The sequence below is a fragment of the Scleropages formosus genome, chromosome 1, assembly GCF_900964775.1.
Source record: "Scleropages formosus chromosome 1, fSclFor1.1, whole genome shotgun sequence".
NCBI lineage: Eukaryota > Metazoa > Chordata > Actinopteri > Osteoglossiformes > Osteoglossidae > Scleropages > Scleropages formosus.
Window position 1 is genome coordinate 31,761,363 of NC_041806.1, and position 25,765 is coordinate 31,787,127.

The following is a 25,765-nucleotide window of genomic DNA, read 5'->3' on the forward strand; positions in this document are numbered from 1 at the left end:
TATATGTGATAAATTCTTATGACTGAATTGTTATATATGACAAGCCTTGAGCACCTGTTTTCAGTGCAGTGAAGAGTTTTATCACTTTTTATTAATTAAGTCATAGGCCTATGCTAAGAAGTGGTCCAGAAATGACCAGGATGAAATGAGCTCTGACAGCAGTTCCCAGGAACAGAGCTTAGTGCTTCGAAGCAGCAGCACAGTGACAGGCAACAGCCTCCCGTGGCCTACCCCAAAAAGTCCTCTGCCCCACTGAGTGCCCATCCTAGAATCAGACAGACGTGAAAAACACGCTGACTGTGTCTCCCTTCTGATAAATCAGAGCACCACCTTTCAGGAATACTGACTTCCATGACTTTGTGTCCCTGCCAAGCTTGCAAAATTGCTGCCACCCCTTTCCCACCCCCCCACTTTTCTACCCCCTCCCACTGTGTACGCAGGACCCACATCACCATCTGGTCTTCCTTTTCAGCCGGCACACCAGGGGGTATCCAGGAGCAAATAAGGGATTTTGATTGGTCTCCTGTTTTCCTGTCCCTCCAACACAGTGGTGACATGAGTTTGTGTGGGAGGGTTGTTGTGGCATCTGGATTGTGGGCTCGTCCCTGCCCTGCAGTGAAAGCTCAGCTCTCTCACTGCTGTTAGAGAAGCCAACAGAAGGCATCCATCATTACAGAGCACAAAGGACCACATGTTCTCCATGGAACATTTTATTGCACTTCCATCTCCTGGCAGGCTATCCTCCCCTCATACCTTCTAGGACAGGGGTTGTGGCCGATGTTAAGTATGGGCAGCTTTTCCAGCTGTTTTATATATCCTCAGGACTGAGATGGAAGGAAAAATCAGCTCAGTTAGCATTATAACATTACAAGCGGTCCCCGACTTACGATGGGGTTACGTTCCGATAAACACATCGTAAGTCGAAAATGTATTTAATACACATAACCAAACAAATATCATTGCTTCTTATCCTTTAAGATGGTCGAGATCATTGATTACGAAAGTCAAAGTTTACGTGCGATGGACAATATACAATATAATAATAAATACTATAGATAAAAATATACTAATTAGAGTTTCTCATCAAGAGTAATTGCCTTCCTCTTCTTCTCGCCAGTAGCAGGAGACACAGATGGGCATTTTGTAGACATGATGGATGCACAAAACACAATGTAGATACAGGGGGGGTATCCCAAAACAGGCTGAAAAAGCAGAATACTGCAGAGTATCAGTTGTATACACTAGCAACTGTGTGGCAGGCTGGGAGATGTGGATCACTGCCAATGCCCAGCATCACAAGAGAGTATTGTACTGAATATCGCTTGCCCAGGCAAACAAAAAAAAAAAAGAAAAAAATCAAAATTCAAAATTTCTACTGAATGTCTATCGTTAGCGCACCATCATAAAGTTTAAAAATTTTAAGTCGAACCATCGTAAGTCGAGGAGCATGTATTTATTACAATTATTATTATTAAATTTGGATGACTACAAACTTGCATGTGTTTCAGTTCACTAGCATCAGAGTTATGAATACTTTCAGATGGTTTCCTACTTCTTTATAAGCTGCCATTCATTGCATTCACTTAATTTCGATATTGGGACAATCCCCCTTGTGCCTCAATGACTAGATTTTTTGTTATACATTACAAAGAAAACAGACCAATGCATTTACTGAATATTTTTCAAAATGACTTTGAGTGAATAACATCATATGGCTAAACATACTATTCACCTTGTTGGAATTAGTGGTTCAAAACAAGTAAACTCAAATTGAAAGCAACACACACTTGTCTTACATAAAATCAGGGGTATCTGCTATGCACTCTTTGTTGCCATGGAAGTATGACAGGCACTCAGGGGAAAGTGAGCCTGGAACACATCAAGAAAGGCAGTTGTCCTCAGAGAGGTGTACCTCTGTCATGAGAGTTGTACATCTCATGCACTTCCATGGATGCCATTGAAATGTTCCCTGCTGGGAAGCTGTCACATACACACGCTGATAGCACATGTGCCGCCACCTCCAAGTCCAAGTAAAAAACTCTTCAAGGTCTCTGCAGAATGAAAGACAATCATTTTCATTCATACGTCAGTGGAGCCAATGAACAAGAGAAAGGAGACGTCTTATCTTTGGGCCAGATCTGTCTCGAAGGCCCAATTTCCATTACGTATGATGAAACTAAAGAATTGAAGGAGATTTTTGATTTGCAAAACCATGGGTCATTTTTTATGGAGGCTCACTCTTTCATTTTAAGATTAATGAGGGGTTTCTCATTCCCTTATATGCCATAACTTAGGAGATTTTGACAGCAAGCTGTGTTCTTTGCACCAGTGTTCATTTACTGCCTTGCTCCCTCTGCCCTAAAAACTGCAACAAAACTCTTCTTGCTGGTCCAGACCACCCCGAGCTTCTCAATCACTTTTTCCCTTATCTCCCTTTGTGTTGTTATATTTCCACCCAAAAAACACTATGTGCCCCTCTTTATTGGAGTTTTTGTTGCTTTGACAAATGGACACCTCTTGGGTTTTACAGGTCTCTCACATGGACGAGAGGGAGAGCACAGCACAAATCACTCAGTTCAGGAGATGAAACAAGCAAGTGAACAAAGTTCCTCTTATAAGCATCTATAACAGAACAATATATCACTTTTTACATCCATCCCACATCCATCGCTGGGTCCTATTAATCACAAGAAAGGGGATTATTGAGTCATTGTGATGTGGAATACCTATGAATTTAAAGACTGCTCCCAAATAATATTTTGATTTACTATCAATGAACAGATGGCAGGAGGCTTTGCTTTTCTGCTAGCTTCAGTGCTAGTCCTTTGTCTCAAATCTTCCTGCTAGTTTCATACTATCCCTTATTTTTTTTTTTTTTTTTTTTTGTCTTTGTGCTTGTTGAGTCTTAACCTTACTCTGACATGCTAGGTTCATGCAAACCTGCTGTCTCCTTTGTTTCCATTTTAGCTTGGTACTCCTCCTTAATTTCCTTCATTTTCATGCTAGCACTCAAACCACAACAACCTGCTTGCTTAATACTAGCCTTTGGTCTCCTTCACCTTTATGTTGGCAATTGTTTCCAGAGACAGGACGATGCAAAAGGTTAAAGGATGGTTTGGCTTAGAGTACCTATGAGCAGAAGGGAGGTAAGCAGTTGCACCTGTTCATGCAGGACTTCCTAAGAGAAAGGAGTCTCCTGAAACAACCATGGCAATAGTAATACTTTTCCCAGCTCCCTGTATGTCACAGTAAGGTTAAAAGAAAATCACAATGTATATATGCAAATCATAGCTAATTTAAAGTCTTTCGGTGCACATGCATGCACAGTGTTGCCTTGACGGTTGCCATTATTTGCTCTGGGTGACAGGACAAGGTTATGAGTCAAAGTGATGGTGCCTGTTGTCTTACCACAAGGTGCCAATCTCCTTCTTATTCATATGCATGAGGGTTGGGAACACAGGTTAAGGTGAGTCATCAGAAGGTGTATTCCAAAAAAGGAAAATGCCTGACTGCATTTATGGTGGTAGGCACCTTTTTCATGGCAGTTGTATGTCTACATTTTTTGAGAAAGGTCAGCCTGGGAACCCAATTTCTCAGCTCCACCCTCAGTTCTCAACTGAAACCTGCTGGACACTGATCTTGTGAACATGTGTCTCCCAAGAGCTCCTCAGCACCTCTCACTGGACACTGCAGGTTGGAGCAGAGCTGTGGAAGGCTTTGGAAAGTTCATCTTGGGTGAAACCCTGGTCAGCTTAGTGAAATCTTTCCCTTTGAAAAATTCTTACTTGTTCCGTCTAATTAGTTTTGCATCTTGGTTATCTTTGTGGGCAGTGGTGCCATGATGCACTTTGAATCAACTCCCTAGCCAGTCCTAAATTACTCGACTGTGTATTTTTGTTTGGACTGTTAGCATATCTTCTAGTTCTCACACTTAATAGAAGAGGTTTTTTTTTGTTTTAAGTCTGATTGGTTCACGAGCCCTGACTATGCAGTGAACATAGGCCTCTCTGGACATAAATGTCTGTCGTATTTGGGGGTACCTCAAAGCACTTTATGACTTCCTATTGCTGCAGTATTCTGTGTAGTGCTCTGGCTGAATCTCGAATGCATTAATAAAATATTTTACTTTAGTGGTCGCAAGAGTCCTTGCTATTCTTCCACAGAACAAGTTCAGAAGGAAAGGAGCATGTTATGTCCAAAGGCACATTTGCAGCTGTGTTGCCATGTCATAACCAGCTGATGACCCCTCAACATGCCAAACCTGTTAATATTCCCTCAAGCTCCAGTATTCAACTCAGACTGCAATGGTTGGCATGGAATTTGTGATATACCTCAGTTGCTTTTCTTAATTATAATGTTAGTAAATTTCAGAAGTGGCTTGAAATAATGAATGCATCTGTATGGCTTAATAATGGACTAATTACAGTTAATTAAAGCAAGTGAATTGGAAGACCAATATACACATTGACACTCCGTGAAGTCAGTATGACATGGATGCTGTAAAACATAAGAACAGAATATGGAGGGGACTGGTGCTGAAGAAGGCTAAGCTCATATGCTCTTACTTTCAGAAGAATTCAGAAAAATATGTCCTCTTATTGTTTAATTATTCATTGGAAATGGTTCTAGTCTTATCAATGAGCCACATGGGGGAATGCATCCCGGGTGGTAAGAACCTCCTCAGAGAGATCCTCCTCATGCTCACCTGAGTCAGCACTTCTCAGCTGAATCAAATCATTTAATTTTCCCCTATCAGCAAAACACAGTAAATCTGGACTCAGCAGAAACAAAAGATTGTTCCAGATGGTTCCCATGAGAGCAGACTGCTCAACTCGTTGCGGGTCAGTCTTCTGTCAAGAGCAGTCAGACTACGAGAAGCTGCTTTGAGAAGTGTCAAATACCTGGGCTACTGATGGCCTGAGTAGGAATGGAAAAGGTGAATAGTCACCAGGTGAACAGAGAATCACACTATTTATTGTAGTGCAGCACCCAGAACCAGCCTTCAATGATGCAGAGGATTGGACCTGGGAGGAATGGGGTTCTTCTCAAATTTGCGGAAGTCTGCCCTTTCCTTTGCTCCACACAACTTAGCACCATTGACCCACAGTATCAACCCCCACTGAGCACCCCATCCTTATCACAGCTGCTACCCATGAGTTGAAAGACAGGGACAGATAGTTCTGTCAGCGGTAGCCAGAGAAGCTCTTTGTACGCTTGAATTATTCAGGGCAAGTGCTTTGCATTTATCTGTAATGGGTGCCACCCTGGCAGTAGGAGAAGCACATCCATGCCAGACAAAATCTCCCGCTACTCTGTTTCCATCACCGACTGGCGGTATGCATGCGTGGATGGCAGTCCCGACATCCCGCCAATCATGGGTCACGACAGCCTGGGGTGAAACTTTGTTGGAACCAGGAGACCTTGGGCTGCAGTTCCTGTGAGAGAGTCCTGGAGCATCCAAATCCAAAATCTGCATTCCCCAACATGCCTCCATCCAGTGCTTCCAGTACACACGGTGCCTAAGGAAGGTATGTGCCTTAAGTAGTTGCTAGGTGTCTGATCAACGTGGCATTCATGTCAAGTTGTGACATTCCATGCAAGTCATCCCCAAGCTACGTATAGCTATTAAGACGTACCCGTCACATTACATTGGGCTGAGACTGGTGTGTGTGGGTTCTTAGAGCAACACTGTGTGTGTGAAGTATACAGGCAGGACAGAGAATGAGAAGCACTTAGCTACAAGGTATTAAATATTCATTGACTCTCTCCATGAGTGTTGGAGTAAAATGTGAGGTTGTCCTTCAGCAGACAAGTTTAGACTATGAAAAAAAGCTTGCTTCAAAAGTATTGAGAAAATATGGATTTAGCCCACCAATGTGCGGTGTGTTTGTTTCATCGACTCTCTGAAAGCCAGCGCCAGCCAGCTCTTTTTTTAATGGAAAAAGTGCTACCAAAAATAGGGCAAAAAGATTCACACTCCCTGTGAGAGGGCTTGGAAAACAAAAGAAATACTATTGGACAGCACCTATTAGCCATGGGCTTCTTCAGAGTAGAGCAGCACAGATAGGTTCTGCCCAGGGGAGAAGTTGGCCCATCTCAGACCAGACCATCTTATCCACAGCTTCACAGAGACAGATGTGCAGAATCAGACCTGACGGCGAACACACACTCGCGTTCGCTGTCATAGCTGACTGGCTGATTCCCGAGGCAGTGTGATGCTTTGAGGCCCATCTCAGGAAGAGGCCAGATTGATCATACTGTGAAGACTCTATGATTAGAACTGACCAACAAGATACAACTCTTTCTGTAGAGGATAGAGAAAATGAAAAATCTTCTCCAAAAATCTGTTTGAACAAATGTTGGGACCTTGATGATAGATGTGAGATTTAGAAGAGAGTTAAGAAAGTAATCTGTGAATGAAATATGAAACATTAGAACATGGATCTTGCCAGTCATCTCATGCCATAATGGTGGAGGTCTTCCCTCATTGCAAGATGATCCCCCCTCCACTCAACCACCTGCCGAAGCACAAATGTAACATTGCAACAGCCACTTTTTTTTTTTTTTTTTATTGGGCCATGGTAGGAGGAGCCAGGACCCATATTGCAACCTAATGTGACGGTATCCTGCTTGACAAGGCATTGTTTCTCTGAGTCCAGCGTTGTCGGATTTTATTTTCTAAAAAACAGAGAGGGGCGGCAAGCGCAGTCAGCACGCAACCCGGAGAAACGACTGCTGACGAATGCGCCCAAAATCCCAGCCTCGTGAAGATCAAGACGAGCCAGGACAATGTAGCAGGACAGGAGAGCTGTCAGATGACCAAAAGGTCCAAAGGCGAGACACAACCGGACCCACAAGCCCCACAGTGCCCGACTCCTCACTGGAATGTGGCAGAACTTTTTTAAAAAAAATATGAGTTGGAGATGAAAAGGCAAAATGAAAAAGGCAGAAACAAAAGCAAGACTGCTATTTATTCACTTTCCAGATGAACTCAAAATAGTTAGTGGAAGTGCACTTTGCTGAAGGCAGCTCACAGTTTAATGAAGACAATCCGCCAAAGAAGCTTCGGGGGGGAGGAAATAAAGCAACTTATTAACCTCTGAAACGCGTTTAATTAAATAGGACGGCTTTTCGGCCCTGGCTGTTCATGAGAACAATGGCAGGAGGCCCTCTTTCACACCCCTGTCTTGCGCTGAATTACAGAGAGGACGCCAGTAAGTCACGAGCAGGGAGCCACTAATCGGAACAGGGCCCAGAGCAGGCGGACGGCTGCTCCTCCTTCCCAGAGCTCATCACACATGTATTGAGATGTCAGACAAAGTAATTACAGCGCGAGACAGGGTTGAGCACAGGTCCGGTGCTCAGTGCTGTGCTGTAAATACAGGGTGTGTAAAAGCACACAGGGACAGCACTGATAGAATCTTTTAATCTGTTTAGTGCATGCAGTATTAATTTTCTTACATTCCCTCACTGACTATTTAAATTGAGAAAGCAGGTGTGTAGAAAGTGCACTGAGACTGAATCCGCACCACTGATGCGCCTGCTTCCAGTCACAATGGACTGGCATTCGTATCGCCAAAGTTTCTGCCCGCCGTTCATTTTGGTGCCGTTTCACGTGTGCCAACATTTTATGATGCATCATATTAGATAATTCCTTCAAACTACTTTCATGATGACTTCCTGACAAGTAATTCCTTTATACCATCTTTCCCAGAAAAAGAGACAATAACCGATGAGAAACAAACCTTTGTAGCATCTTTTGGGTCGGTCGATCCACTGTGCATCTAGGATAGGACAGGGCATAGTACTAACGCAGGGGTGTTGTAAAAAGAGGAAGGGTGGAGAATGAGGTGGTATCAATGGCGCCACTGGAGTTCATTATGGGTATACACCAGTTTTGTTAGTTTTAGTGGTACTATCAGAGCAATAAAATTTCCCAAATGCCCCTGAGTCTCCCTTTTCCAGACTCAGGACAGGACAGTGCCCGGCTTAGAGAAGCAGAGCGCAGGTATTGTAACGACCCATATTACAGAGAGTTTGGGCGGGAGAACGGGGCTGTTGTAAATAGTTGCATTGTGGGAAAATTAGAATTAAGTGTTCAACCACTGGGGGGACTTACAGGGAATTTAATAGAATGACTGTGGGCGTGTCAAGCAGCCTGGGAAGAGAGTCTTTGAGGGAAAGGGGTCCTTGGATGGAAAGTATTATATTCCTGTGTGTTGCCCCCCCCCCCCCCCCCCCCCAAATAAAACGTTTGTAACGGATATTGCCAGTAAGTACTTCTTTGCCCCATCTGAACCCGGAGTGTAGTGCACTACAGTATGTTCTCAGTTTTTCTGTCTAGAAAGACAACAGTGTCACTTGCTGCAACAGGAGACAATGAAGAAAGTGCTTGAGGTTCTTGGGGCAGCATGTGGCATGGATGCACTTTTATTAAACGCCGACAGGAAAGACAAATGAAGCGGAACAGGAAGCTCTATGTAGAAGCGGGTGGAAATATGGCGGCTGTGGCGATAACGGCTACGCCGCCATCTCTTTCTCTCCATGCAGACGAGCGGGGCCCTAAATCACTCCTTATCTCCTCCAGACGGAGACAGGTGCTAATGGCCACCGCGCATGGCACGCTGCACCGGAGGGGGAGCGGTTCTCCTCTTGCGGTGCGACAGCAGTCGTCACCCGCGCATCGCGGCACAGCCACTCTCAGATACGAGCGCTCTCAGCGAGGGGTTACTGAGGGCACCTGCTTTCTCCAGAGAGGAGATGTTCCTAAGAGAGCTGGTGTCACAGAGAGAGGAGAGGCTAGAGGGAAAGGTGATTTTGCTGGCAGAAAGGTGATTTCTGACGAGAGGTTTGGGAATGTCACAGAGTGAGGAGATGTTGCAAGGGCAGCTGGTGCCACTGAGGGGTGATGTCATTGACAGAAAGGTGATGTCGCCTAAAGAGGTGACGCTGCTCCTCACCAAGAGGCTGTATTATTGAGGGAACAACCATGATATGGACAAACGAAACTTGGCAGGGAAAAAATAAACACGGCATAAAAGGACAAAAAAGTCAGAACTTTCAGTAAACAATAAAAAAGGGCTCTGGAGTTTGTGCGTGGGCAATAGTGCAGTAGCAATGAGGTGGCTGATATTAAAGGTCAAATGGTATTAAAAGCATGGTGCGCTGCATGTTAATTGAAAGACAAAAACAAAGGAGTCACTTATTTAAAGTACATTTCAGTGGAACATGTTGCAGGAATAACCTTCATTCTCACATATTCCCCAGAGCACCAGATGCGTACTTTACGTGGAAAAGTTATCGTGACACACTGGGGTGCGTCTGGTTCAAAGACTGGCCAGGCCTGGAGAGACTGTGGTAAACAATATAAAGTGTAAAACAATAAACAGCTCCCCGTCTTCAATAAAGAGCTCCCTGTCTTCAAACTTCAAGCGACTCTTCTCAACTCAGCAGTCAACACACCACAACAGGTCACCGGGTTTCTCCCTTTATAAAGAGTATAAAGCTACCTCTGCTGCAGGTTTGGACAGGGTACAATCCATCTTAGCCTGTGCAGTATTTACAGTATGTGAAGCCCTTGTGTGTCTTCGTCTTACCATGAAAAGGTCATCTAATGAGAAGCAGTTTCTCCCATCCGACATAATAGGTGTGTAATGACCAGTTCCATATGTTGCTTTAGAGGAAATCATGTGTAGTAGAAACACAGAAGTAGTGCAGGTGCAAAATTAAGTGAACTCCAAGACAGAACAGAAGGAGGGGGGAATCATTCCAACAGAATGAAACCTTGTACTGCTGTAAGGAATGGAGGAAATCTTTGTCTCCTAAACTTAATAGCTTCTAGAGGAGCTCCTTGCATCCTTTCACTCTACAGCTTCCTTACTGGAATCTAATTTCTGAAAAAAGCTATTGTCTGTAACCCACAGTCTCCCCAAACTCGTCACTTCTCTACCCTCCTCTCCTCTACTTCCTTCTTCTGCCCTTACAGAAGACAATTAGATTTAGAGATAAAGTTGATCCCATCACTAACTGATTTTCAACATCCACCTCCTCCAACCATGCTTGGACTCCAAGTAAAAGCTCAACTCCCAGCATTTCAACCCATTTCTGAAAGTTAAATCTCTGACCTCACACTGCTCCCTTGATCCCTTTCCTTCTCCTCTTTTACAGTCCACTTCCCCAGAATGCACTATTTTTTTCCTTCTTCCAACTTTAATTTCCCATCCACTTCTGATTACTTCCAATCTGCCTTTGAGCCTGCCCACCCCATCATTAAAGAAACCTTCTATGGACTCAACCTCAGCCCAGACTCAGGCTAGTCTCTCTTCTCTTTTTTTATTCCCAGACTCCTGAATGTCTGGGTTACAACCAGTAATCTGCATCCCTTGCCCAGAACAATCTCCTCGCTGGATATCAGTCTGTACTCAAGATGGATCATTCTACTGAGCCTGTATTCCTTCGAATGTTAGAAGCGCTCTCGATGGCTAAACCTGCTTCCCTTTCTTCACTCGTCCTTTTCTTTGACTTCACTACAGCATTTAACACTGTAAACCACAGAGTCCTTCTTTTCTCTGTAAAAAAGCTTGGACTCAAGGGATCTATGCTGAAACGGTCTTGGTCTTACTAGTCAAGTAATTCTTAGTAGGTGGTTTGGTGTGGCTCCCTATCTTCCCTTCAATCTCTAGGAGATCCATTCATCCGTCGGGAACTCCATCGAACTGGAGAGTCTAGTCAATTTTATCTGTTTTGTCGGCCGAAAGCTTGAGAGTAAGCTTGAGAGTCAAGATCATGCTTTTTACTGCAAACTGACACCATAACCCAGTCCTCGAGGTACCTACTGTAACACATTCACAGCATCCTCTCTTTTCTCACCTCATTCAACAGAGTTCCTTAACTAGGCCATAGTGATGTCCCACATGGATGACTGCATAACCCTCTTGATAGTCTTCAGGCTCTGCCTTTAAACCTTTCCAGCTGATCCAGAATGATCTGGCACAAGAAGTATCTGACCTGCTAAAATATTCTCAGAAAAATCCCTCCTTGTATTTTCCTGTTGGTTTCTTGTGGCTGCCCATTTCAAATTCAGGATTCTGGTTATGGTTTACAAGATGGTCAAAGTATTGGCACAGCAGTGCCTACAGGACTTAATTACCCCCTATAGCCCATCAAAAGGGCTGTGCTTTTTCACCTGTGGTGGCTTGGTGGTTCCTTTCACAAAAGGAAAGTTTGTAGGCTCTTGGGTTTGGCTCCAGTGTGGTGGAACTAAGAAGTGTTGATTTCTGTCCAGCATTAAAGAAGGATTGCAAAACTCTTCCCTTTCAGACCCATTCGCTCTCGATCTCCTAACAGCTACATACATGTGTATAAATCTGCATCACAGAAGTTGTGATGATCATCTTCATTTGTCATATCTGATTCAATCCTATGGGGAACAACTAGTGTCATGCGCTCCAGCTAAAAATTGCTGAACAAATAAAAACTACCGCAGTAATTGTGTCTGTTGCTTCGGAAAAGCTTTGGGAACTTCTCGATGAGTAAATGTACATCTAAATGAATGTGTGCGTGCAACTGCACTGCAGCTGTCTGGCATCTGATCAGGGCTGTATCGCGCCTCACACCCTATTCTTCTAGGACAAACTCTGGTCCTGTGCAACCATGCACTGGAAAAGCAGTTATGTATGATGAATGAAAGCACAGGTAAAGAAGGAAATAGTACTAAAGAATAAGCCCATGTGCCTAAATTGTTTTCTGCATGATTTGTTTCAGTTTAATTGTCTTAAACGGTTAATTATAGATTTGTGGTCATGTTGATATGCGTTCATGAATTAAAGCATTCGGCACCATTTTGCATTAAGGTGTGTTAAGAAGGCCTTAATTACAGCTTTGCTAGCTCTCCGTACACACTTTCTGTTATGACTTAGATTACTTATGGTGCTGTCAGTCTCTGGAAGCATGAGAACAGAAGGATAGTGGGAAACACACTAAGCGCTCCTGCCATTTCCTGTTTATGGACCATTAATCCTGGGACACCTGGCTATATGCAAGGTACTTAAATGAAAACGTTTTTATACGGATTAGGACAACTTCTTATGCGTTACTGTAGGTAAACTAAAAGCATGACTTTTGAAAAGCATTTTAAGTGTAATGGCAGCACAAGGGCACAGTAGGTTAACATATAATGTTCTTCCTCTATTTGTCTGGGTCTCCTCTGGGTGCTCTGGTTTCCTCCCACACTCCAGAGGTATGTATTCCAGGTGAATTGGTGACTCGAAATTGTCCTTAGCGTGTATGTGTGTGTTATTGAGTGTGTGGTTGCCCTGAGCTGACACTAGGGTTAGGGCTGAGTATTCTTGTATTGGACTAGAGGTTTTTTAAAAGTACAATGAAAAGACCATTTTACTGTACGTTTCAAAGAGACCGAAAAACATGTAAATGCGTTTCGTCCAAACGCAGCTCAGTTCAGGACCGAACAAGTGTGAAAATCATCACCGAAGCATACGGAGAACACATTGCTCTTCTGAAATGGCACTGCCAGCAAGCTGTCAGTTTGGGCTTTCTAAGTAATCGGTATCATTGCTCGTAGCTTGTCCGGATGCTGCCAGAGCGTGTGCGTTGTGCTGGCCGAGCGTGATCCCCCTCTAGTTCTCGGAAGCCCCGGTACGACTCTCTCCGGCCTCCTTGGGAGAGCAATGTGCCGTGCGCTCCTGTCGCGGCCAGGACCCACAGGTGAACAACGGCATAGAAAAGGAACCCTGGCTGGGTACCGCTGGCCAATTAACGAAACAACCAGCCGGAGCGACGCTTCCTTATAAAAGGGCCATTACAGAGCGTCGTGACAGCTTTGAGTGCATTTTAATTAGCGGCCTCTCGTTAACGTTTGCATTTCGAAAGTCTGGAGCCGCGGAGGGGTCTCCCCCGTTCCGTTAGAGACGTTCAGCAATTCGCGCCGGGTTTCTGCGTGACACCGCTGTGCGTCTGAAAGGGGCGGGAACCCAAAGTGTCACCGTGACTCTGTTGCTAACTGTAACTAGAGGCAGCAATGCCAATTCTCATTTTAAATACTCATTGTAAAGGTTTTTCTTCCAAGCTCCCTGCTCTCATGTGTCACTTTGTCCATCAAAGCTGCTGGGAATGATCAGTGTCATCAGCTCTCAGAACTGACACCTCCGATCCAGCAGTGGAGGCGGACAGAAAGCAGCGCAGGAATGATCAAATGCTGAGGTACGTAGGGAAGGCAGCTCGGGAGCACGGCGCTCCTTTGTTATCCGAACCGCTAACCGTTACTCGGCCGACATTATAACGCCGCAAGTTGCCTTGGACGAAGATGTCGGCTAAGTACTGACCCCTTGTTGATGCACACGTTGCATTTCCTGTGAGATGTACGTCACTTTGGAGAAAAGCATCTCCTAAATGAATAAATGTAAATTAAAAAAAAATAATAATAGTAAAAAATTGCTATAATAATAATGTAGGAATAATAACTAGTGTTTGTGTTGAGGTGTAAATATTGAACGGGGATCTACGAAAGGTCAAAATGCCAACAAGGCAGTAGAGTTGAGGTCACCTGCCAGCAAAGGTCTCCCGAAACAGGTGGAGGTGGACAGATTGACACCACAACTGTATGGATTACCAGATTTATTTTACCTGTGTGTATCAAAGACAATGCCCAGGAACATAAAGTAGGAAAAACCCTTCATGACTAAAATATGTTATGACAATGACCATTATTAATATCGTTGTTACTCTTACTACAATTTTAAATGTAGGCATTTCTCTTTTCATAGTTTAACTGGTGCAAAAAAAAAAAAAAAAGGCAGACAAACGATCAAGGTAAACAAACAATGGAGTCATAAGACCAAGGAGTCTTTTGTTCTTTGTGCCCAAAGAGGATGTGCAGTACATTGTTGTGCAGGGTGCCCGGTGGCCAAAGGTTCAAATGTCACTGCTGCCATCCAAAGGAGTAAAACAAAACGCAATGCAGGAAAAAGGAAGTGATTTCCTACACAGTCAGCTATGTTGGATGTCTGCATCCATACACGGGGGGGGAAAAATCAGAACACGCAGTGAAAGCACTATGTGGCAGCGGTGAAATTAATAGCAAGTGAAAGAGAAGGTGAGCAACGCTGCTTCCTTAATGGAGACGCCTGTAGGGCGTGAGAAAATTTGGCCAGAACTTTCCGTTCGGTGAGCACGAAAGGTAAAACAGAAAAAAAAAAAAAAAAACAAGAAACGCATACAAACAAAAACGAAACGAAAATCTGCGCAGGAACAAAAACAAAAAACACACACGTAAAAAATAAATATGTTTTTTTTTCCCCGCGCAGAAGTGATCCAAACAATATCAGACATCAGTCTCGAGTCAGTCTTTGCTTATTTTTGCCTTTTTTTTTTTTTTTTTTTAAACTTAAAGACTTCAGTCACAATCCCTTCATGTCGTTGGCTGTGCTGGCGGGTGGCTGAACCCTTCCTCCCTTTTTCCTTCATTTCTCAACCCCGATGCAGCGAAGGAGGCGCTCCCAAGGAGCTGCAAGGGACCCGCGTGCGCCAGAGTCAGGACCCTCCACGGACAAGCACGCGGCCCCCCGCACGCTCCCAACTGCAGTGCGGCCTCTCGCTCAGGGTTCATGTTTTTGGGCTCTCCTTGCGAGGGTGCTCCAGCGTGGGCCCAAGTCTCCTCCCCTCGCTCTTCCTATAGGTGGAGCAACTTGTCTGCCTCGGGGTACGTGGGGTACTTCACCGTCTCGATCTTCTCCTTCACCTTGTAGGAGGGGTACAGGCCCGTCCGGCCCAGTTTGCGGTTGATGCCCTTGGAGTAGCCGTCCCAGTGGTTGCCGGCCACCCCGATAATGTCTCCGGGCTCCACGGGGATGTCGTCGGCGCCGCGCGGCTGGTGCGGGTATATGGCTATTTGGTTATGGGCGTTCTGGCCCCCGAAGTAGTAGATGTCATCGAGCGAGTGGAAGTAGGAAGAAGCGTCCGGATGCAGCGTCTGCATGATCTCGTAGGCCACGCGGCACACCTGGGGGACGATGGGAAATTGACACAGTTGGCACATGACGGGTGAGGGACGGCTCCCTCTGCTGGCGACGGAAGGATCTCGAGGGTCTCAAACTCAGTCCTGGGAGCCAGCGGGCCCGCTGGGTTCCGCATGAACCCAATTAGAAGATGAGCACCGAAACCTCCTGAGGGTAACGATGCCATGATATTTCCCTTCATACATGAAAGACAACACAAAGCAATCGAAGGTAGGAATCATTTTTCGGATGAGCACAAGTGCCGTCTGCACCTATTAAGGAGAATAAGAAGCACACGAGAACGCACGGATTCGCGTTTGAGACCCGGGTGGAGCTTCGTGTATAAAACGTACGAGAATACCTGGGAGGAGAAGGTGCAGACCAGGAAGTCTGTCTGTGACAGGAAGTGGATGTCTAAGATTACTCCTCTTAGCGAGTTCTCCGTGTAGCGGTTATGTAGTCCGGCGGACCAGGAAATGGAGTTGTCGCTGATAAACTCGTAGTCCTGGTACCTGCAGCAGACACGCGCTATTTATTTACACATCAGTAATGTAACATACTTTACCTAACAGCAGCTCAGCAGAACTCGATGCATCAGAATCCATAATACAAACACGCACACCATCATCATCACCACCACCACCACCTGAAACCGCTTGTCCCGGTGAACCGGAGCCTAACCCGGCAACTCAGGGCGTAAGGCCGGAGGGGGAGGGGACACGCCCAGGACGGGACGCCGGTCCGCCGCAAGGCGCCCCAAGCGGGACTCGAACCCCAGACCCACCGGAGAGCAGGACCCGGCCAAACCCACTGCAACCCCGCACCCTCCGTTAACTAAATATTTCCGTGCTTTTATTTCTTCCCGAAAAGCTGAGCGACATGAAAAAAGAGGAATTCCACACGAGATCTGCGTTTGAGGGTTTCTGTCCTTCCTCCCTCTTCTCTCCAAAATACAGTCCCTGCGGATTAGCGAGAGCAGAGAGAACGACGGGTTGTGCCGGAGGCTCGGCCGGGAGCGGCTCGGTCACGCACTTGGACTTGGCCTCCTGCAGCAGGGACGGGTCGTCGGTGGCCAGGTAGACGCGCTTCTTGTCGACGCGCATGCGCCGTGCCAGGCTCTGGAAGTGCTCCTCCACGTGCACCATGTACTCCTCTATGGGGTGGAAAGCCGCCTCTGTGCCGACCTTGTCCGTCCGCCGCACGTGGACCCTGTCGGACAGGAGAGGGAGGGCAACGGAGTCAAGGCCTCGACGTTGACTTTGCGTGTACGCGTTGGCGTGAAAGCACTCGCTGACAGAGGAGTACTTGCCGTCCATTAAAGACACAGTACTCGCTGACCATCCCACCGTGCATGTAAATGGGCCCTGGAGCATCACTGAGGAAATGGTAATGCGGGCGGCTCGGGGATGATGCTGTCAAGTACACGTCCAGGACACGGCGAAGGGAAAAACTCCGGAACGGCTGTGCGTGCAACTAACACACACACACACACACACACACACACACACACACACACACACACACACACACACACACACACACACACACGCACGCGCAGAAAAGGACCAGTTCGCAATCTGTAGGGTATGGCAACGTCAAAGTCACCTCTTGACGGGGGTACAAAAGCGGTTTAATCACGGTCTCCTCCTTCACGTACCTTTGGTGCCTGAAGAGGACACCAGTTCTCTGCACAATCTCTTTTTACAAAGATTTACTTGACATTTTACGTTGCAGTTTCAGTAGGAAAACACGAACGCAGTCGCTCACGGTAACGTAGCTGTTAAGGAAATGGGCTGGCAACCAAAAGGTTGCTGGTTCAAGTCCCAGGAAAGGCTGAGTATGGAAGCTGAACTGCAAAAAGCACCTGATATGGATGTAAAATAAATATGACATTAATAATTGGGGGGGAAAAACATTTGCACCACTGGGCTTGATGAAATCGGCCACTAATGATGTACCCAAACACCACAGCACATTGTGACCATATGAAGCGTAAGTAACTGGTGTCAATTTTCATCTTAAATGGCATCTTACGTCGCCACACAGGGAATTACTGAGTGATCCAAATTAATGATATCATTCTTAATTTCTATCAGCTCTGACATTTTTCTTCCTAGTACTGGAAACAATAATTGACTTAAGGTGCAACAAGCAGAATGGACATTAATCGCTTCCTTTTCGTCAAATCGCGAGACAGAAATATGAGAGGACAGACACGAGGTTCAGATGACTTTCAGGGCATCTTCAATGGTGCCTCACAGGATGAAATTAAGAAAACCATTAATCACATGTATAGTAAGAATGGGAATTCAACCTAATTAATTCAGCTGATACCACCATCTAAAGCCGTCTTCATAACCACCATGGCAAAGTACAAATTGGGAAACAATTACATCTGCAATATGCTGATACCTGTATGATATTATATTAAACACCATGAATATTACGAATGGGGGGGGCATGATGGTGGAGCGAGCGGTGCGGACACGTTACGGCACTTTGGCGTTGGTTCAAATCCGGCTCGGTCAGTGTGGGGTTTGCAGGTCTTCCCTGAGTGTGTGGATGTGTGTGTGCGTCCACCCTGCAATGGACTTGCATCCCGCCTGGGGTGCAGCCCCCCTGGGATAGCATCCACACCACGCTGACCAAGACAACTGTTTAGTGAAAGTGACCGAATGCATTGAGAATCCATTGAAAAACATGTTTCAGAACCGTACAAAACAATGATATAGGACAGAGGTGGGAAGTGTAAAACAGCGGTGGGGTGACATAAACCTCGTCGTGGTGGCACAGCGAGCGGGTAGCGCTGCTGTCTCACAGCTCTTGGGTGGTGCGAGAGGATGTGGGTTCGATCCCCGCTCAGTCTGTGTGGAGTTTGCATGGGCGAACCTGAACAGCATGTCTTTGGACTGTGGGAGGAAACCAGAGCACCGTTTCCCCCCCACAGTCCAAAGACATGCTCTTCAGGTTCCCCCTTAGTGTGTGACAGAGAGAGTGTGTTCCACTGATGTATGGATGAGTGACCCATTGTAAGTAGTGTATCTATCAGTGTAAGTTACCATGGTGAATATAGCGTGTGGGTTCGTAACACTACATAAAGTTCATTGGAAGTCGCTTTGGAGAAAAGCATCTGCCGAATAAATAAATGCGAATGTGTGTGAGAGACACGAGTCGTGCCAGTAAGACGTGCTGGCTCCCCATCAGACAGCCACCTCCAGGGGATATCCATCCAAGCAACAGCTACCTTTATTTGCTTTGTAAATGAAACACAAATTGAAATGTGAAGCTGGAGCCATGAGCCACAGAGGTGAATGTGAGGTGCTGGTAGGGTGGATGTGGGTGTGGGGACCACTGTGGACTGACTCTCTGATCTGAGTTTAATAGAAGCCCAAGCTGCGGCTGTGACTGTGCCCCGGGTGGCCTATGTAGTTATTCCCACACAGCTGTTTCATGTGCCTGCACCCTGCACCCCCCTGCCCCCCCCCCCCACTTTAATCTGCTTCTCAGACCAAAGCAGATGATTCCTGGCAAACGGAGACGTGCCGAGGTGCTCAGCGCAGAGCGCAAACAATCAATGCCCTCACGGGCGCCCGCAGCTCATTTTCTCCCCTCGTGTTTCTCGAGACATCCAAGGACAACAAAATCACAGGCGGCTCCCCACGACACCCCAGCAACGAACTGCCGGGTCGCCGTCACTTTGTTGGAGGACAGTTTATCAAAACTTCTACGTATAACGCGAGGGCAACAATACATGCGCTGGGTCAAACGTGTCCGTTTTCGTGTGTGTGTGTGTGTGTGTGTGTGTGTGTGTGTGTGTGTGCGTGTGTGTGTGTGCGTGTGTGTGTGCGCGCAAGAGCGAGAAAGCGAGAGAAGGTGGAATGATCCGTCACGAGTTCATCCTGGTGTTTATGCAATAGCTCATAATGCATTGGTAATGCCGGTAGTTACTATGGGAACCTGCAAAAAAAATGCCGGATGGAAGTTTGTAAATTCTAAGTCAATTTATTGCATGGATAAATTTGACTTTTTTAAAATGGCATAGTAGGTGTTGCTGTTTTTTTTTTCTAGTTAACAATTGCTTTGCCAATCTTTTTCCAGCAACAAAAATAAAGTATTCGGGCCTTAAAAACAGCTGGGATGGAACACTGTAATTTTACACACTGCGGTGAGCCTGGAGGTCCACGGAGAAAGGTCTCAGGCCACGAACAAAAGCTCAGCAATCGATTCGCACGGTATCGCCCTGCTGTTCTGCAGCTCGCGGTCCCTAGCTGGGGAAAAAGAGGCAGCTGGCCCTTAACCGCAGTGCCGGTAATGGGCGTGGCGGGGCGACCCCCTGCAGGTCTGGCCTCGCTCATCTTGGTCGAGGCATCGTTTCCACGTTACCCCAGCATAACAAAATCCCAAACCGCCCCACGACACCTCATATCGTTATTGTTTCTCGTTTTTTAATTGCTAATGTCAGTCTAGCGGAGTACTTCATTACTGGATCATCGGGGAAGAAATCAGTGCGTATTGTTGGAAACGGCTTCATTTCACCAAAATACAAAGGCAGCTTAGTGAACACCCAAAGTTCAGCATTCAAATCACATTATACTGGGTCCCCGCTCCTACGATTTTTACATTTATTTATTCATTCATTTAGCAGATGCTTTTCTCCAAAGTGACATACAACTCATAGAAAATACAATGTGTACATTAGCAGAGGGGCATAGATGCAGATGCGTGATTAAGTGTCGTTAGTTTGTCTCTTTCCACCGTAAACTGATGTTCATCACCCGAGTAGCTGCAGAAAACTTTATCCGAAAAAGTGAACGTTAAATTTCGGAACGTTAAATTTTTCTGTATAACGCTGGCTGTTACATCATTTAATATTACTTTGCTCATCAAATATCTACTTATGCAGTTTTATATACATATATCATTGTTTTGTTGGTAATAAATGCCTTCCCGTGCTGCCTTTACACCCCCTTTTCTGTGTGCAAGTGTACACTTCCGAAGTTTAAAAAGTGAGGAGAACCAAACAAAAAAACGATAAAGGAAGGACTGTTTCGCGTTGTATAAAACTAATAATATTAGTAACGATAACAATGTGCTGTTAACATTCTTCGAATCTTACCTCGTGAGTGCTGAAGAGGAAATGCTGAATCAGCAGAAGAAACTGAAATTAAACTGCCCTAATAAAGCAAACGAGCTGTTACACATAGTTCTGAACTATATATAATTATGATAACACTTTATATATATATATATATATATATATTATAATAGACTCATAGTAACTATATGCACTCAAACCCTGAAACACACGAAATTAGTCAAAATTCGGATTCTCATCGATTTTGGGATTTTTCTTTTCTAGTCTCGAACGGTGACCTCACGATTAACTAAGACCTAACCCGGAATGCAGGCACCGACCAATTCTGCGAAAGCAGCGGCGAGCGCGTCGGGGGGGGTAAACGAACGTGGTGCCGCGATCGTTTAACGACACGGCTCTTTACGGAGAAAAGGAGAATCTGCGAAACGTTAAAAGATCATCTGCGCAAAACGATCGAATCAGACTGAGCCCAAAAGTGGCAGTGAAGGATTACTGTCATGGAGTCAAGTATCTCTCCTCTTATTACAGGCTAATGCTTTATATCTTGTCGATGCCATTAACTTCCGTGTTCGCGCAGCACACGCCCGCTGCGCTCGGAGGGATAAGGGAGGGGATTCTCGGGGTCCGTGGCGGATGGGCGGTCGGGCCGAGCGCTGGGGATCAGCCGGGAGGGGAGCTCACCCAACGATGGGATGCTTGAAGCCCAGCTTGGTGGTGGCCTGCTGAATCTCCTTCTCCAGCCAGGCCTGCGGGCGAATCAGGTACTTCACAAACTGCGAGACCCACCAGACGGAGGGGTCGCCATGGAGACGGTGCAGTCGGTCTGCCAGGTCCTCGGGAATGGCCAGGGGCAGGTAGGGGGGCCGAGGGTGCAGGCTGTCCACAATGGGCAGCTCCACCACCTGCACGTTCCGGTCGTTGGCCTCACCTGGCGGGGTTGGGTGGGGTGGGGTTGGGTGGGGAGGGGAGGGGAGAGAGGCAGAGCTGTGGAAGGCAGCAGAAGTACTGCTATCTGAGAGCCTTTATTGCAATCAGGAAGTGAGAAGCTGTTGATTATGTGTATGCCACAGAGAGAAAAACAATGAAATAATTATAATAGAATAACACTGAATAATATTTCTATTTCAGCTCCTGGGAGAATTTAACTCCCTTCTGCCTAAGAGAGAGAGAAAAAAAAAAAAAAAAAAGGCAATTCGTCGTGTGCAACGGAGCTGGAAAGAACTGAAGGATTCGCCGGCGTTTCATCGTGGAAATGGTGGCGGACGCAGACCGAGGAGTAGAAATCAATGCGACAAGCAGAATGCGAGCAGCTCTGGAGAAAAAGAGCGAGGAGCGGAATGGAGAGAGTAAACGCAGGGTCTGCCCTAAAACAGCACCGTTTTTTTTTTTTTTTTTTTTTTTTAACTCTCTCGTTCTTTCCGGGTCTGTTTGAAGCTATTTCGAACAAGGAGAAATGCAACACGGACAAGAACGAGCGGCAAAGAAACGCACCGGTTTGCGGAAGTACGCCGAACTGACAAATTCAATTATACAAGCCTAATAAGACAGCAGATAGCTGCAGTCAACTGTTGGATGATAAATAAAAGAATCAGGTCTCTGCAATGTCCTATTAATGAAGGCAAAATGAAGGGGAAAAAGGGGAAAAAAAAAAAAAAAAAAAAAAACCCAAAACGGTCTCTATGCATGTGCGTATGTGCACACGAAAATGTGCGCTGAATATAAATCAAGCAAAGCATTAAATATTTAACAAGGGAAAATACTCTCAAGTCTGCCTTCGCTTCAACATCAATGGCACATTTTTTTTCCAGCGGAAACGGGGTGCTTTTCCTGCGCTCCAATTTTTTTCAGCGCAACTGCACAGATAAGGGCCGACTTCTCCTTCCATCCCCCCCCCGAACCTAATTAGACCACAAAGAGAATCTAAATTGCATCTCGTCCTCAGACCCTGAAGGGTAGGCGGCCACACGGCAACTATCGGGGTTTTCGCTATTTCGTCGCGGAACCGTCACGTGCTGGGCGGGTGCTTCGCCTCCGCTCCTCTCGCACACATACTCACGCGCAAAGATATGACCATGTGCCTCCACAGTTCAGAACCTCCGATTACAACCTGTACTTGTGCTCTGCATAGTAAACCAGCGCTAAATTTAAGAGGAAATGTAGAGGACTGGGCTCCAGGTGCGACTGGCAACAAGAGGGTGAACGCAGGCAACACGCTGCGAAGATTTAGAAAGAAACAAATTACCAGACCTTCGGAGGTGACCTAAGCGTCTGACTTCTATTGACCGCGAGAGAGACGAAGATGCGCGTCACGAGTCAAACGGCCCGACTCGGGAGGCACTCACCCGACCAGTGACCCGTGGAGGCGCCGGCCCGGTCGGTGCAGGTGTCGCTGACGGGCCGGAAGACGGTCTCCCAGCCGCCGGGGGCATAGCGCCAGTTGTGGGACTCCAGGATGAGGGTGCGCTGCGTGCCGTAGGCGATCATGAAGCAGTAGACCACGTGGTGCAGCTGGCAGCCGTAGCCGCAGCCCTTGTTAATGTTGCACACGAGCTTCCGCGCCTTGCTGCAGTCTGGCGGGTTCTGTCGGAAGATGGGAGACGACGGAGCAAGAACAAAGTTCCGTCAAATGGCTGGCGATGTAGACGCGCTTGGATATTTCGACTCCGAAGACCCAAAACACCGAGCTCGTTCCCTATTGCCGCGTGCCCCGCGTCAACGGCCTTTGCTGAACGACTTTGGACCGAGACAGAAGATAATGAAATGCAGCGCTACACTCCGTTGTGTTTGGCAGCATTTCGGAATCTTCTAGGCAGGGCGAGGGAGGACCGACACGCCGAGGCAGGGCGGGAAAGGAGCCCTACCCAGGTGGCTCTTCGCCTCGGTGTACCGCAGCGCAGAGGGAGAGGAGGAGGAGGAAATCATCCCATGTGACAGGCAGGAGCAGGCTAATGGGGAGATGGAGCACTGATCTGTCATCGTTGACAGCTGCCGCTATCAGCCCGTTGCCCTCCCCTCCCCCATCCCACCCAGGCCCACCATCACCAGACAGACGCCACACTTCATCACACACAGAGACCCATTAATGCCCCACGTGTCCACGGTCTTCTCGTTTCGGCCTCCCGATGACGGCACGAGACCTGGACCACGCTAACAGACCCGAGGTTGGCGTACAGGGTCGGGGCGGGGGGTGCAGGGCAAGGGGATGCTGGAAGACAGATCTGTGTGACGGCAAGGCGGCCGCGCAGAGCTGACGACGCATAGAGGTCGGAACATAGAGAGGTCAGCCTGCCGGGGAGCGTCGGGGCCGCTATCCGAACTGCTCGCAATCGGCTGTCAGCGGCCCGTTGGGTTTCCGCCTCAACCTCATCTCCGCCCCGACACCTTCAAAAGAAGGACGTACGGCGCAAAAATAATTTACGGAAGACGAGCCGAAAGTAAAAGAGAAAATATCAGCGGAGAGCTTACTCTTACGCCCCTTAAGCTCGCGATCGATAAATTATGCATTCGGATTTCTCACGCTAGCGCAGCCGCTCGGCAACTAGTTCCGTCATCCGAGGTGTGACCGTTAACTTCTAATGAACTGTACTCTACCTGCCATTACAGTCCCCAAGTGTCTATTATATATAGATACATAGCCTTGAAAAAAAATTCCACTACGGAATGCACAAACTGCAAAGAGCTAAAATCAGGACCAAGTGATGTTCTCTACATACGAAGCTCAACTTTTTGGGAGGTCATCTTTTACATGATGTAGGGCAAGCGACTCTTCCACTGGCAGCATTTTCACATCGGTCAATCTACCGAGGAAAGCGTACCCTGGTACAATTGCATCAAATTTAAAAAAAAAAAAAAAAAAAAAAGTATAGTAGCTCTATGCGTTACGTACGTTCACGTTGAAAACTGAAAATAATTTTCCAAATTATTTATTTTTAAATGTAACCCCACCCTCACTGCTTTTCTTAAAGTCGCCCGCGTTTCTGCACCCGGCTGTTTTTTGGCAACGGAATGAGTCCGTAGAGAACTGGAGCGCGACTGTCTTCGTTCCACTCACTTCCACAGCTGACGGCTCATGTGTGGTGGTTGTGAGTGACAGTGACGAATAAGAAGACGACAAACGATGCGCATGTTTACGCTATGAAACGGTCAAAATGGGCATTGAACAGGACTTGGAGGAAAGACGGTATTTTCGGTCATTTTAAATTATATTTAATTTTGATGCAGTTTGAAGTTAATAAAAATGTTAAAATAAAAAGTCTAAGCTTCTTTATATTATCATCTAGGATTTTTCCAGAACCTCATCCGTAAATAAATCAAGACTTCTGTATTAACAACCTTCTGACTTCAGAGAAAAGCTAATGAATGTTGCAAGCGCTTTGGGGATTAATTGGTCAACCGTCGGAATTGATTAGGAGGCTGTGGAAATTATAGGTTTTTTTTTTTTTATTTTCAGTGATTTAAACTGATGTTGGTTGAAGTTAATAAAAATTTATGGCGCAAGTCTTACAGAGAATTAAAAAAAAAATGATCATAATGATACCTGGGATTTTTACAGAACCAAACCTGCAAATAAATTAATGGACGTGTAGAAGCGTTTATTAAACTGTGACTTGCTTCAGATTAACGGTTACAGATGAACATCTGGCCTAAAATCTCAAGTTAAATTAAAACATTAAAAAACGAGGAAAAAAATACATTCTCTCCACACGCTTATTCAAAGAAGACTCTTGACTGATTCATCCCATAAATATGCAGCACTCCTCATTTGATCGTGAAAACCAGGAACGCGAGACAGCAGCCGCAAACACAGCAAACGCCGTAGAATCGTGCGGAACGAAGACGGTTCTTCACCTCTGCCGCGTTCCTTGTATTTTCTCAGCGTGTTTTGCCGCTTACCAATGGCAGCAAGTGGAAATGCAGATGATTTTCTCTACGAAACCAACGGAAATGTTCGAAAATAGACCGGTGCACAAAATATGGTTAAAAATTAACTGGATATATATATTTTTTTTTTTTTTTTTTTTTTTTTTTTCCCAGAACCGCTTGTCCCATACAGGGCCACGGGGAACCGGAGCCCACCCGGCAACACAGGGCGTAAGGCCGGAGGGGAAGGGGACACACCCAGGACGGGACGCCAGTCCGTCGCAAGGCACCCCAAGCGGGACTCGAACCCCAGACCCACCGGAGAGCAGGACCCGGTCCAACCCACTGCGCCACCGCACCCCCCTGGATATATTTGTCCCTTCTAAACTTTGTAACACGAATGTCTATAACTAGTGGTGCCAGCATATACTACGCTGAGCAAATTTATATCTCTTTCATCATTTCGCACCATAGCGGACAAAGCGGTGGGTTCATTTCTCCGCTTTTAACAAAGCACTTTGCGCCCACAGTACACAGATTATGTATTAGGTGTTGCTACAGAAAATGAACTGATTGCCTTGTCATTTCCTCTGGTCTCAATCCTCTTCTTTCTTTGTCATCTTCTGCAAAATGTCAGTGGCTGGTTTATTGCCCATTTTCCCATTTTTATTTCACATTTTGTTATTTCGTGATGGTACGGCATGATTATCACCCTCATCATCAGTTACCTAAATGCTACCTATCATTCTTCGTTAAAGGTGTTCGGGTAGCTATTACATTTTGTTTTGCTGTTCCCTGT

General features: G+C 46.2%; 1 protein-coding gene across 2 annotated transcripts in view; it reads right to left on the reverse strand.

Moving 5' to 3' along the window:
* Positions 1-13,789: 13,789 nt before the first annotated feature.
* Positions 13,790-25,765, reverse strand: part of fut8b (fucosyltransferase 8b (alpha (1,6) fucosyltransferase)) — a 68,763-nt gene continuing 56,787 nt past the window's right edge. For both annotated transcript variants that reach the window (XM_029254247.1, XM_018735263.2), the window contains exons 6-10: positions 22,449-22,686; positions 20,788-21,034; positions 16,044-16,220; positions 15,373-15,523; positions 13,790-15,016 (exon numbers count right to left, since the gene is read on the reverse strand). In XM_029254247.1, the coding sequence (XP_029110080.1) occupies positions 14,687-15,016; positions 15,373-15,523; positions 16,044-16,220; positions 20,788-21,034; positions 22,449-22,686 (1,143 nt within the window). In that variant the 3' untranslated portion in view covers positions 13,790-14,686. The remainder of the gene's footprint in view (positions 15,017-15,372; positions 15,524-16,043; positions 16,221-20,787; positions 21,035-22,448; positions 22,687-25,765) is intronic.